Source organism: Stegostoma tigrinum, chromosome 13 (assembly GCF_030684315.1).
Source record: "Stegostoma tigrinum isolate sSteTig4 chromosome 13, sSteTig4.hap1, whole genome shotgun sequence".
Taxonomy (NCBI): domain Eukaryota; kingdom Metazoa; phylum Chordata; class Chondrichthyes; order Orectolobiformes; family Stegostomatidae; genus Stegostoma; species Stegostoma tigrinum.
Window position 1 is genome coordinate 27,094,605 of NC_081366.1, and position 13,339 is coordinate 27,107,943.

Here is a 13,339-nt window from a genome sequence, read left to right on the forward strand (position 1 = left end):
GTTCCCATTATCACTGGTCCTCCAGTATATTTCTCTATTACTGGTACAGCACTGGATGCTGATGCCATGAACTCACACTAATCACCTTTCATTAAGAATGGCTTTGTGCAAAAGCTTAAAATTAATGTTGTATTTTTGTTTGACCTCACAGGTCTATAAAAACTGTGATTTGTAATCCTGACATATCCGCAGAAGAATCAAATGAAGATATATTATCCTATGATTCTTCAGCAAGTAACCTCCCAGTCAGGAACAAGGGATAAATGACGCCCATCTTGGCTCACAAACTGTGTTATGTTTTACCCAGTTTGAATAAAAATTTTTATAATCCTCTATTAAGTTACTTCAAGTCTCTTCATAGGCGGTTAATTCCTTTTTTAGCCAGATGGTCTAGAAGACAATCAGACATCAAGCCATACACCAAATGGTAAAATTAGGTTTGGGAATATGAAGTCGAATAGGCAAAAGTAAGAGGTGAATAGCAAGTTGTGTCAGTTGGTGTTAGTTAATAAACCAAGTAATAAAGGTTATATCGTCAAATCAATGTATGTAAGCACTGACTGTAACAACAATCAGGATAATGGTGGTGAGGTTGCTTTCAGAATATTTTTCTTGATGGCTGGCAAGTTAATAGTTTTGAACGGCCAATCAATTCATCTTCCTCCTTGCATCCATTTGACTTGGATAGGTTCTGAAATGGTTGAAAAGCCCACTGTATGATCTGCAGATTTTCCACATATGGGGCAAATGGCGCAGGCAGGCTTGTACGGATGGATTGTTTGAAGTTTAGCGTGCTCTGTCTAACACCATGACTCCACTTTCTCAAACCTTAAAGAATTCTTTCAATGTGTGCAGCGCCTCCCTCTGTGTTCCCATCTTTGTCGCAAGCCAGGAACTCCCATGAGTCAACTGGGATGTTTGATCTCTTCAGAAATGCTTGAAATGTTTTGAAGAGCCAGCAGTAGGTTATGCAAGTCTTCAAGGCATATAGGAGTTTGGAGATCATTGATGCCTGGTAATACAAGACTTTGGTTTCAGATTTATGATTCATTTCATCAAATATTCTTTTCATCATTCAGCCAAAGGCTGAGCTAGCAAATTGGAGGCAAAAATGAATTTAGTCATCTTCATATATGTTCACTGAAAGGAGGCATGCAAGATGCAAAATTTCCACTCATTTTCTGGGATCGATTATGGCAGACAGCATTGAATGACTATGTTCAGAATTTATGTGACATCTTCATTATGGAGTGCACAACTAAAGTAATTGTCTTTCTGACTCGGATGTAGACTTCAGAAGTGTTGATCAAAACGCTGACCAGCAGCAAAATTTTCAATTTGATTTTGGAATTTCAGCCACCATTGAAATCACCTCAGGCACCAATGATAACATCTGAGCTGGCTTCACTCTTGTCTCACATTAACCTTAAATAGCTATAAAATGAGTGAACCATTGCTTGTAATTTTCTGGTACACAAGAGAACTCTGTTTTACCACTGGCCCTAATAAAATGTACTTAAAAGTCAGTTCGGTAAATGTTCTGACAGAACAAAGAAAATTTAAGTGACCTAGCAGATACTGTTCCTTCTACAAAGGTAAACAGCAGTTTCTCTTATTTAACTACTAACTAATACTGACTACAAGTTGTCCAACTCTGATGAACTAGAGAGGTATAGAGTGCTCTCTTTGATATGTTCATTTGAAAAGGGAGCTCTCATTTAGAAATTGGGCTGATATTATTTATTCACCTGCTAATGAAGCCTGATCAATGTGTAAGCAATGACAAACAGCTGCTGGAGCATGGGACTGATTTTTAAAATCTACCTCAGAGATTTGATGGCTTAGAAAATTAGTGGGATTTTAGAATTTGCCACAGACTGTAAATTTTTATGTCTAGTGTAATGGCGACGTCTTTGATCAGTTCCCCTCCTTCAAGGCAGGACCTGAATAAAGAATTTGAGCAGGTGAACTCTAGAGAGTCTCATGCTGACTTACCTTCCCAGAATGGCAGAGAAACTTCAACGCCCACGTCACATGTATGGTGGAGCTGAGCAAATACATTTTCCAGTGGCATCTCCTCACAATGCCACCATTCTCACACTGCTAACCTCCCTACCATTCACCCAGCAGCAATCAAATATGCTTAGCATTCGTATGCTCTCTTGCAGCCTCACCGACCACATGCTGCCAACCTCTTGCAACATCCAGAGCTATTTGGCTGCAGCTAGCACATCATCCAAATATATCACAACACATTGCATGACATTCTCCTCGCACAGAACAAGGTCACAGATAAAAAGATGGAGCAGCAGAGAACCCATGGAGCGAACAGCTACCTGGCATCTTTAGAGGAAATGATGCTCCATTCTATAGGGAGAGCATTCCTGCTTTCTGATCTCAAGGCTAGCCTTCAGGTCTGTCAAGACATCCTCATCATGAATGGTATATGCAACAGCAGACCACTTTTGAAGAAGCACAGTCTCTTACAGCCCAGCAACTAGGACTGAATAGGGGAATTTAGAGTTTTGGGATATCTATGTGATAAGTCATCGTGCAGGACTAGACCACATCCGGGCCAAGTGGGAAGGACAGTTTGTGAGGCCAGTAGAGGACACAACATTCACCGCCAAAGCTGGTGCCGGCTGGACTACTTGACCTTTGGGTGCTCCACTGCCACTGGGCTACCATAACCAGAACTCCTCCAGGGAATCCTGCCCGCAAGAGCTGTTGGAAAATCAGCAGTGTATTTCTGGCAGCAAAACCAAAAGCATTGGCTGCTATCGGAAATACATGTGGGCCTTCATCAGGATTCATCCTAGAATCAATGAAGAAGTATAAGTATGGTAGAAGTGGGAGCAGTGAGTAGAGTAGAGTCTAGGATTGGAGGAAAGGGTAGGGGATGTGCTCTCAGCAGGCATTAATTGGCCAATTAAGTTCGCACTTGGAATCATAAGCCCTCCTTCCACAAATATAGTTAGGATGAAATGGGGAGGTGGTGAGATGCCTACCCTGTGCGTCCCAACCAAGCAAACTGACAGCCACAACCAAATCTCACCACCAGGGGGCATTAAATTCAGCCCTGAGTCTGGCAGCTCACAGACAGCAAAGACCGAGGTTTTCTGCTGCAGCAGACTTGGATGAAGACTAGCATGGGCTGTTTGTTAGAGCTGTGAACATGCACAACAAATTCTTAGTGCATTCATAGGCCTGTCACAGAGGCTCTTGTTGCTGACAATGAGAATGGAGGAGTCCAGCTCCAATTTGGCACAGAATTTGTGAAGCATCAAAGAGCTGTCCAACTCTATGACAGCTTACAAACTGATTCCGGATGCAATGTCCAGTGGCCAATGTCTCAGCTACCCCTGCAGAGCAGGAAGAAGTTAGACAAGCATAAAAATTTACTAGGTCTGCAGAGATGATCTCCTAAATGCAAGCCTGATAAAATGGCAGCACAAACGTCCAGCTGTCAGTGCCACCAAGAAGAATTGGCAATCCCACTTGCCTTTCAAACAGCATGGGATGACAATGCTGCACCACAAACATTAATGCGTAATTGTGTTATTGGCTGAAACATGGGGCATATCATGTAATGAAAGCAGGAATACATCAAATCACAGTTCGCAAACTTAGATCTGATGAGTTTAATGGTGTCCCTCTGTGCCATTATAACCTTATAACTATATATTTCTGGCACATCATTACATTTATTGCAAAAGTGCCAGAAGTGATCAAATTAATTCTTTGTTAGTTTTGGGCCTCTGTAGTGTGGACACCAGAAACACAATGAAACTGAATTTTGTGGCCTGTATGCATAAAAGTCACCTGATAATTTGCAAGAGTTGAGCATCTGTATCAGCTTAAATCTAATTCCGAGCAGCCAGTACAATATCTGCATCCTATTTGGTGTAGTTAAGTTTAAATTTTAAACAACATTTTAAGACACATTTAAAAGTACTTCCCCCACCAATGTTGATATTGCATTCTAACAATTTGCAAGTATCGTGACACAGAGGCTCAGTGGTGGAGTGGCACGGTGGCTTAATGGTTGGCACTGCTGCCTGATAGAGCCAGGAACGCGGGTTCAATACCACCTGTGGGCAACAATCTGCATGGAATTTGCATGTTCTCCCTGTGCTTGCATGGGTTTCTTCCAGGTACTCTGGTTTTCTCCCACAGCCCAAAGGTGTGCAGCGTAGGTGGATTGGCCATACTAAATGGTACGTAGTGTCCAGGGAAATGCAGGGTTATAGAGAAGGGGACTGGGCCTGGTTAGGATCTACACTGTGGGGATTCTATGGTTCCTACAAAGCAGGCATGATTGAATGGCATCAGAGATAATGGGAACTGCAGATGCTGGAGAATCCGTGATAACAAAGTGTGAAGCTGGATGAACACAGCAGGCCAAGCAGCATCTTAGGACCACAAAAGCTGATAGTTCAGGCCTCGACCCTTCATCAGAGTCAAGGCCCGAAACGTCAGCTTTTGTGCTCCTAAGATGCTCATTGAATGGCATACTGGTCCTTTGGCTAACCAGTTTTGCGACAGTGCTGTAACCTTGAACCACGCACTTTGGTTGTAATGTTGTAATGTCTATGTCATCCCTGACACATAGACCATCCTCTTTCTCCCTTTGTAAATTTCACAGCCTCTCTGATTCCATTCCCTCATCATATCAACTTTAAGGACCCATGAAGTTCCTCCATATTCTTAAGATCATTGATCCCCACAAGTCTATTCCATTATGCCATAGGATCAAGCATGAGCACTGCTTCAATTCCACTTTCTAGCACCATCCTGTGCCCGCACATCCTAGATCTGAACTTAATGATCCAGAGAACATCAAAACCCCTCGAGAGTTCCAGATATTCGCAAACCTTTGAAGAAATTTTACCTCATTCTATCCGTATGATCAACCCAGTATTCTGGGACTGTGTCTCCATTTTCTTTATCCCACAGCCAGAGGAAACAGAGACAAACATACCAAACTCCTTTTGGTATCTTGTACATTTCAGTGAGGTCACCTTTCATTTCTCTGAACTCCAGAGTGCTTTGCTCCAAGTTACTCACTCTCTCATCACTAAGAAAGCCTTTCTTCCTCAGAATCCTGGTCATATATATCCAGTAAAGTTCTTTGAATTTTCAATCTAAATGTAAATATCACATCCTCATTCAAGAAAAAGTTGCAAGGAGAATCCCAGCAATTTATAGCCCTGCCAGTTTAACTTTGGCAGTGGGAAAACTGCAAGAAAAAATTATTTGGGATAGTATTAGTAATGACAAGGAAAAGGTAGGTTGACTGGGGACAGTCAGAATGACTTTCTAATAGGTAAATCATGTTTAACTAATTTGCTGGAGTTTTTTGTAGAGGTGATAGAGAGCATCGAAATAGCTTAGCTGGTGGTTAGACAGGCACTACCCATCAGATCTTCATCGTATGCACGGACTCTCTCCATCACCACATGCTGCCCTCAAAGCAGCTGCCTTGTTGAGGAGACTCTTACACATCTCCTCCTGGAATGTACCTATGCAAAGAAGATCTGGAGAAAGATGCAGTGGCTTTTGTCAAGGCCCGTCCCAAGCTGCTCTGTGACACAGGATTCTGTACGCTACAGTCTGTTCCTTGTGACACACACTGAGACCAACACAGCCAATGCTGGAGGACCATCAACTCAGTGAAAGATGCTCTTTGGTCTGCCAGAAACCTGTTGATCTTTCAGTGTGAAGCATTGACCTTGACTTGAGTGTTGCAGACTGGCACATTCCAAGGTCCAGGGTTGCATGCTGAGGAATGCAGTAAAGCTTGGGCAGCTGCCATCAAGGCAGAGCGGCGGAAAGACACACAATCTAAGATCTTTCTGCCAAAGTACAATGAGGGTTTGATCAGTTATCAGACCTTCTCAGTGACTCAAAATGTAAATATTTGCTTCCCACATGAGATATAAATGTTCTTGATATTTGCAACCACACAGTAACTCGGTGGGATGTAAAATCCCAATGCACCATTTGTGTTCCTTTTTCCTCATTGGGAAGACTGCACAGATCAGAATGAGAATGTAAACTGGCAGGGCTGTAATTTTTGTATGTAAGTACAGTTGATTTTTAATGAACAACGTATGTTTCTATAATGAAAAAAAACAGAAAGGGTCGAGAATAATGCTGCTTGTGGATTTCCAGAGGCATTTGATGCAGTGCCACACAACAGTCTTTTGCGGAAATGGACAGTAGTAACTTGGATTCAAAACTAGCTGAGTGATAGGAAACAGAGAGTGTGAACAATGGATATTTTTCAGGCTGGATGAAGGTTTGTTAGTAGAGTTCCGCAGGAGTTCTTATTAGGACCTTTGCTTTCATGTTATATATTAATAATCTGGATCTTGGTGCACAGGAGGACAACGTCAAACTTTGGAGTTGACACAAATCTTGAAAAAATTGTAAACTGTGAGGCAGAGAGCATAGAACTCCAAGAGGACATTGACATGTTAGTGGGGTGGGTGGATCAGTGGCACATGAGCTTCACTGCAAAGAAGTTTGAGGTGGTGCATTTTGGTCAGAGGAAAATTGAAAGACAATATAAAATAGACGGTACAATTCTAAAGGAGGTACAGGAGCAGTGGAGCCTAGGTGTATATGTGCACAGATCATTAAAGGTGGCAAACAGTATCCTTGCCCCTACTAATCAGGACATAGAGCACAAAAACAAGGAAGTAATGTTGAACTTGTACAAGACACTTGTGAGACCTCAGCCAGAGTATTGTGTCTAATTGCGGGCATCACATTGTTGCTATAGCAACATATAGCAATTCATTGTGGAAATATGATGAGATGTGTATAAGTCACCACAATTGGGCATCATTTTAATGACAGAAATTACAAAAAGAAATAATTGAGACAAAATAAGGACAAAGCTCATCTTTTGTTCCGTCCACGGCTCCTGGGTTTGTGGAGTGGCGACGGGACGCCACTGCCGAAGCTGCCCTTGAGGGCAACAAAGCAGGGATTTCCGGGCTGGACCCACCACACTGCCACCACTGAAGTCAACACCGAAGCCACTGCATCGCTGCCACAGCCACGACGGACAGACCGAACCCACCGAGGCAGCACAGCGCTGAAGCCATCGCCACTTCAGCCGCCATCCGAAGCCGCCACATTGCTACCATAGCCGCAAGGAATGGACCAGAACCACCCCATGCCACTATCCTGTAGCCACTGCTAAAACCGCTGCACAGCCACCAGGGGGCATGGACCAGACCCACCGATGATGAAGCCTTCAATAAAGTCATAACTGTAATGACCATCAGGAACCGACTCGGAGAGAATCCAGACTTCACCTATAAGCACCGTCCCAGGACCGAACTACTTTGGTTATGAGAATAATTTGAAGCAGTTAGGACTGTTCATTTTGGAGAAAAAAATGGCTGACAAGAAATTTCGTAGAGGTTTTCAATATCATGTAGTATGGGCCAAGCAGGTGGAGAGAAGTTGTTCCCACTTGGAAAAGGGCCAAGAACAAGACGGTACAGATTGCAAATGATGTGCAAAATAAGCAAGTGTGATTTAAGCGAAAAGCCTATTTCATTCAGCAGGTAGTTAATGTCTGGAATGTCCTGCCTGGCAGTGTGGAGGAGGCAGGTTCAATTGAGACATCATGAGGACATAGGATGGTGTATTTGGATAGAAATAATATGCAAGGAGTGTGGGGGAAAAGCAAGAGATTGGCACCAGGTAATGATGCTTGTTGAAGATTTGATGCAGACCTGATAGGCTGAGTGGCCTCTTGCTGTATTGTAACAATTCTGTCATTCTGTGAAATTAAAGCCTGCTTTCCAAACTTACCTGCTGCATCCAAGCTTTTGAAATTCTCCTCTAAACCTCTTTGCTTGGCTGAGAGTTTTCCTCCCTACAAAAGTCAGTAAGAAATCTTTCACTTCAAACATAGCTTTGATCTCTCCTCCATGCACCCACTCCCACTCCCACCACTGTAGACCACCCTATTTCATCCTTTGTTTCCTGCTTCACGTGCTCCAGCGTCCTCTGTGAAGCACTCAAAGATATATGTTAGCATTGCATGCCAGTTCAAGTTCTTTATGTGGATCTTTGTATGTTCTGCTACATTCCAGCAGAGGGTGCTAGAAGAGTGTTTAATGGAACACTGAAAAGTTCCAACTGTATTATTTTCAGATTTTTTACGTCTAGCTTTGTTATCCTGGAGAAATCTCAATATATTCCCTACCACTGATGTTAAGCAAGTTGTACTCTAATCACCTTAGTTAGTTGCCTCCCTTATTAACATAGGGCATTCTCCTGCACTCTTGGCACAGTCACACTCAAAAGTCACTTGAAACTTTGGTGACAACTTTATACCCTGGGCCAGGTGGCAGGTCAGAGGGGTGTAGTGCTCACACTCCCCACCCCTGGCACCTCCAGCCCACTGTCTCAAATGAGACCCTTAAGTGGGCTGTTTTGGTCACTTTAAGAGTGACACCCACCCCCACCTCCACTGCCACTAGGCTCTTCGTCATGGTGAGGAAGAATGGCACCAAGTGTCCAAGCCTCCCATTAAAATATGGCAAGCCTTCCGGATCAGGGTTGTGCCTAGCAGAGGCATCTCCCCGCTAAGATAAGTGAGGTATTTCACGCACCCACTACATGAGCCCCAACCCTCACCACCACTCACCCGGGCCTATCTGTCTGGCCTGAGCAAGACTTTGGACTAACCTGTGAATCTGAACTCTGTGTTGCTCCTCTTCAGAGAATGCTGTTCCACTGGTGCTGCTGTGACAGAGGAACTACTGGACACTACAAGTTGACAATTCTCTCATCTCAGCAGTCTCACTTCACCTTTACTAATTTTCTTTTTCACTGCATTTACAAAATAACTTATTGGTCCTTTTTCATTTTGGTTCATCATATTATACACTTAAGTTTTTCTCTCACCTGCCATTCTTTTAAAAAACTATTATTCTACTATAGTTTTTTATATTGAAATTTCATTGTTTTTACTTATCCTAACAAATGAGACCTAGTTTTCATAAATTCCATTAAAAATACTTTTTTTCTATCCTTCTGCAACTACTTTAAAAACAAATGCTGTTGTTCACCAAGTTTCCCTTCCACCTTTCCTTAGCCAGTACATTTCTAAAATATACTTCAGTCGAGCATTCTAGTATATTGAAAGGTATTTTTCTCCTTGCAATTGGATGTGAATTTAAAATTTTTCATCACCGCTCCCAAGTGATTCTCTCCTCGCCACCTGACCAATGTACATATGAACATACATCAGGGCAGCAGTTTCCCATTCAGTCCTTCAAGCCTGCTCCACCATTGGATAAGGTCATAGCTGATCTGTTTGTGGCCTAAACTGCACTTTCTTGTCTATTCCCCACTCCCAATTCCAGGTCAATGAACAATCTATCTACTTAGCCTCAAACATATTTAAAATGCCCCTGCCTCCAGTGTTCTGTGTGGAAGAGAATTCCAGACACCAATAATCTGGAAGAAATTATTCTTCATCAGCTCTCTCTCTCAGGTCATCCCATGTTTTTATGATCTGTCCACATTTCTTTTAAGGGCCTGCCACTAGGGGAGATACCCTTTCAAAATTCCCCCTCAAAATATTTTTTTCTCATTTTTAGTGTTGTATGTTTTTATGTATAAATGCATTTACCACTCACCCAATTCCACCACACATCTCTGGCTTCCCAAATTCAGATGATCTGGGTGACTCATTTACTTTTTCAGAATGCTTTCTCTTTGGCCTTGGAATGCTTGTCGAAAGCTGTTGACTCTATTTCCACTCCTGACAGTGTGAAATTGAATATCCCTTTCGACTGGTGGCATTTTCACCTGTGGTACTGCCTTCACAGAGGGCGTCTTTCCTGACAAAACACTGCAGCAGTTGGAAGACGTTTAGTATTTCCTTAGCACAGGACAGCTCTCCTGTTGACTCAGACAATTTTCTTTCCTGCAATATCTTGGATTTCTAAACCATATATTTTCTTCCTGACCGTATCCTGGATTTCAGGACTTCGGTCCTCTCTTCTCATTCGCGGTTTCCACAGGATTATATGCAGCACTTCAATCTGAACCTCCAAATTTTTATTCCCAATTCGATGGGAAAGCTGTGTGTAATTTCTTGATGAGCTTGGATGTTTTCATCAGGCCCTCAAGAATTTCTGTATTCGTGAGACCACCTTCCTCAGACCATACTTCCTCAGTTCTGCTATGTGGGCATTTATTCTTGTTTCCCATGACCTAGATTATAATTACCAAGGATTTTTCCTGGGATTCTTCCTGGGAAGATAAGAAAATGAAAATCTCTGCTTGAACTTGCATTTTCAGCAAAAAAAGACTGACTCAGATCTGTCAGCTGCATTCCCATGGTGCCCTGACCAATCACAATTGACCTGCCCGGTGTGAGAATTAAGATTGACAGTCAACTGTTCTTGCTACATTTCCTGCCAAACACCACCCTCTCCTCTCGCTGTAAGAAACAGAGTCTCTTTTTCTCAAGTCTGTTTCTTGTATCCTAGTTCATATGAGTCGAGATGAAAAGTTTCAACCTCTTGTCTTTTTTAAGCAATCTTTGTTCTGATTACTTGTTTTTGTCAAGCTATAGCATCACTAACGCTGCAAAATACACACACACACATTATGTTCGATTTTATCTATCAAGTCATGGTAGGAAATGAGGGCAGTCTGGGTCTACTGAGTCACAGGAAAGGCTGTGTGTCAGTCTGTGGGTGTTCTGAAACCTTCACATAATTAAATCGAAGGTGAGACACATCCAACATGTGTGATTCACCCACTCATGGCAGAATGTCATTTCAGTTCATTCATGAACCACTTGACATGAATTAACCCGAAGCTCACCAGAATTTATGAGTAGCCTAGGGATTAAATGGGCGTCATATGGCTCTCTCATGCCCCCCACAGACCATCAGAAAACCCTACTGGGATTGCCTGCAGTTTCATAGAGGGGAGTTTCCAATTCACAGGACTCTTTGCCCCATTTCAATACCTGGCATTAGGAAAGAAATGCTCCTGGGAAGCCACCTCCTGTCCTTGCCTCTTACCTCTTGACACCCTATCCAGCATCCCACTCCTCACAACCCACATCCCACCTCGCTCACCTGCATCTGGAGATCCGGTGACAACCTTTGCAGTCGCCCAGAGGGCATTGCCAACAGCAGCCAGCATTCCCACTGGCATCATTGAGCAAATGCTAGTGTCTGTTTAGGCAGCAGATCACAGTGTGTGACCTGTCTGCTCCCAGCTCCTCACTCACTAAAGGGCCTACCAGTGGCCAGTGCTGATGACGTGTTCTTCAACCAGTGAGTAAGATATGCATGGTCCAAATTCAGTTCTATGGTTTGAGTATGTCTAAAATTTGGAAACCCTTTCTCATGATGTACTTGAGAAAATATTTCTGTTTGTCCCAAAATTCATGGCAAACTCCACATCAAATGGGCCGATGCTGGTTCTGAATTTGAATGCATTTACATGTTTATATGTTATTAAATACAATTTTAATATTATTAGTATCTTCACAAATCCTTTATGCAATCTTCATTTCTTAAAATAACACTTCTAATCCCAGGTTTATTTACGAATCTCCACGCTGGCTGCTGTCAAAGGGAAGGGTACAGGAAGCAGAAGCAATATTCCAACACATTGCAAAGAAAAATGGTCTCACTCTACCAGAGGTGCTCTTCAATGATTTGGAGGTAGTAGCACTCATAATGCTTGAATATGTTTCATTTTCATTCTTTCAGCTCTTTAATATAAGCCTGCTGTTTAATGGTCCAACTTTCTCAGTTGCCTTCTGCACTGAATACTTTTTTGCTATGTTAGAATTCAACAGATGTCAGTCATCTCCTTGTCGACATGATTTTTTTCAAATATGAAGCTAGATAATGAGTGCTATCAAGATATTTGGCTGTCCAGGTTTTCACAACCAAGCCCCATTCCATCTTCACCCAAAAGCAAATACACATGGACTTTCCAGGAGAATTCAACATAAGGCCGCTAGAATTGAGATTCCTGAGGTTCTTAAAACAATTGGAGCGCCAACAATTATTCAAACAAGTCACATTAATGCTGAGCCTGCTCTCATTCTTTTTCTTCAGGAAGCCAAATGTTTTAACCCAACTACAAATAATTCAGCACAGCCCCAGGGCTGAACTTAGTATCTGACCTATTTATTTGGAACAATTATTAAGCCAGGTGGCATTCTTGATTACTTTAGGCTCTTGTATATGCTCAGCATTCAAGTCAATCCCCCTTTCCATGCATAATTTGTTCCATTTATGTTTAGGAATCAGCCTCCATTTTTCACCCATAAATGCATGTTTTACACTGGATAACTTACAGAAACCTAGAAAATAGGAATAGGAATCTGATGAAGGGTCTAGGCCCGAAACGTCAGCTTTTGTGCTCCTGAGATGGTGCTGGGCCTGCTGTGTTCATCCAGCCTCACATTTTATTAAATAGGAATAGAAGTAGTTTGTTCAGCCTCCCCAGCCCGCCAATTGGTTCTGTACAGTCATGGCTAATTATCCAACTCAGTACCTTATTCCCATTTTCTCCCCATACACTTTGATCCCTTTAGCCCTGAGAATTATGTCAATCTCCTTCTTGAAAACATTCAGTGTTCGGCCTCAACCACTTTCCAGGGAATTTCACAGGCTCACCAATCTGTGTGAAGAAATTTCTCCCCATCTGAGTCTTAAATGGCGAAATCCATATATATAGACTGTGTCCCTAGTTCTGGGCTGCCCCATCTCAGGAACATCCTTCCTGCATACATCATGTATAGTCTTGTTGGATGTCCAAAAAAGTTGAGGCGACAAAGGGGAGGAAAGTAGGCTGAGTTCATGATCTACCATATGGCCCAAATGACTAAAGGGAGGAGGAAGGTAATGGCTGAAGGACATGGTAGAACATAAACAGCAAATTGGAGGGAGTATCAGTGGGAGAAGGGTGGCTGCTGTCAGTCCAGCGATTAGACCTGTCCAGGGGAATGCGGACAGATGCACAACGTTATAGTTTCTGTTGTGTCCTGGGAAGTTTGGTGCCATAGCTGGGAGAGTCACCAGGAGTCACCACCAGATATTGGGAGAAGCCCAATAATGGATGTAGCTCGGCAGGAAAATTAAATGTGATAAGGTGAGATTTGGTAAAATCTCATACAACTCATGGTGAGGGTATCAACAAAGGAACAGGCGAATCAGCCTGTCAAGCCTGGTGTGCCATTCAATATGATCATAGCTGACCAAACACTGCAATGCCTTTTACCCACACCATCCCCGTAAACCTATACACCAGTTGTAATCAGCTATCT

The 13,339-nt window shown here is 42.7% G+C and overlaps 1 protein-coding gene across 7 annotated transcripts in view; it reads left to right on the plus strand.

The window, feature by feature from the left end:
* The window catches only part of LOC125458528 (organic cation/carnitine transporter 2-like), a 113,798-nt gene that overhangs the window by 69,976 nt on the left and 30,483 nt on the right, over positions 1–13,339 (plus strand). For all 7 annotated transcript variants that reach the window (XR_009446610.1, XM_059650622.1, XM_059650626.1 and 4 more), the window contains one exon: positions 11,597–11,723. Coding sequence is in view for 6 of the 7 variants with exons in the window: in XM_059650622.1 (XP_059506605.1) it covers positions 11,597–11,723 (127 nt within the window). In the remaining variant the exon portion in view is untranslated. The remainder of the gene's footprint in view (positions 1–11,596; positions 11,724–13,339) is intronic.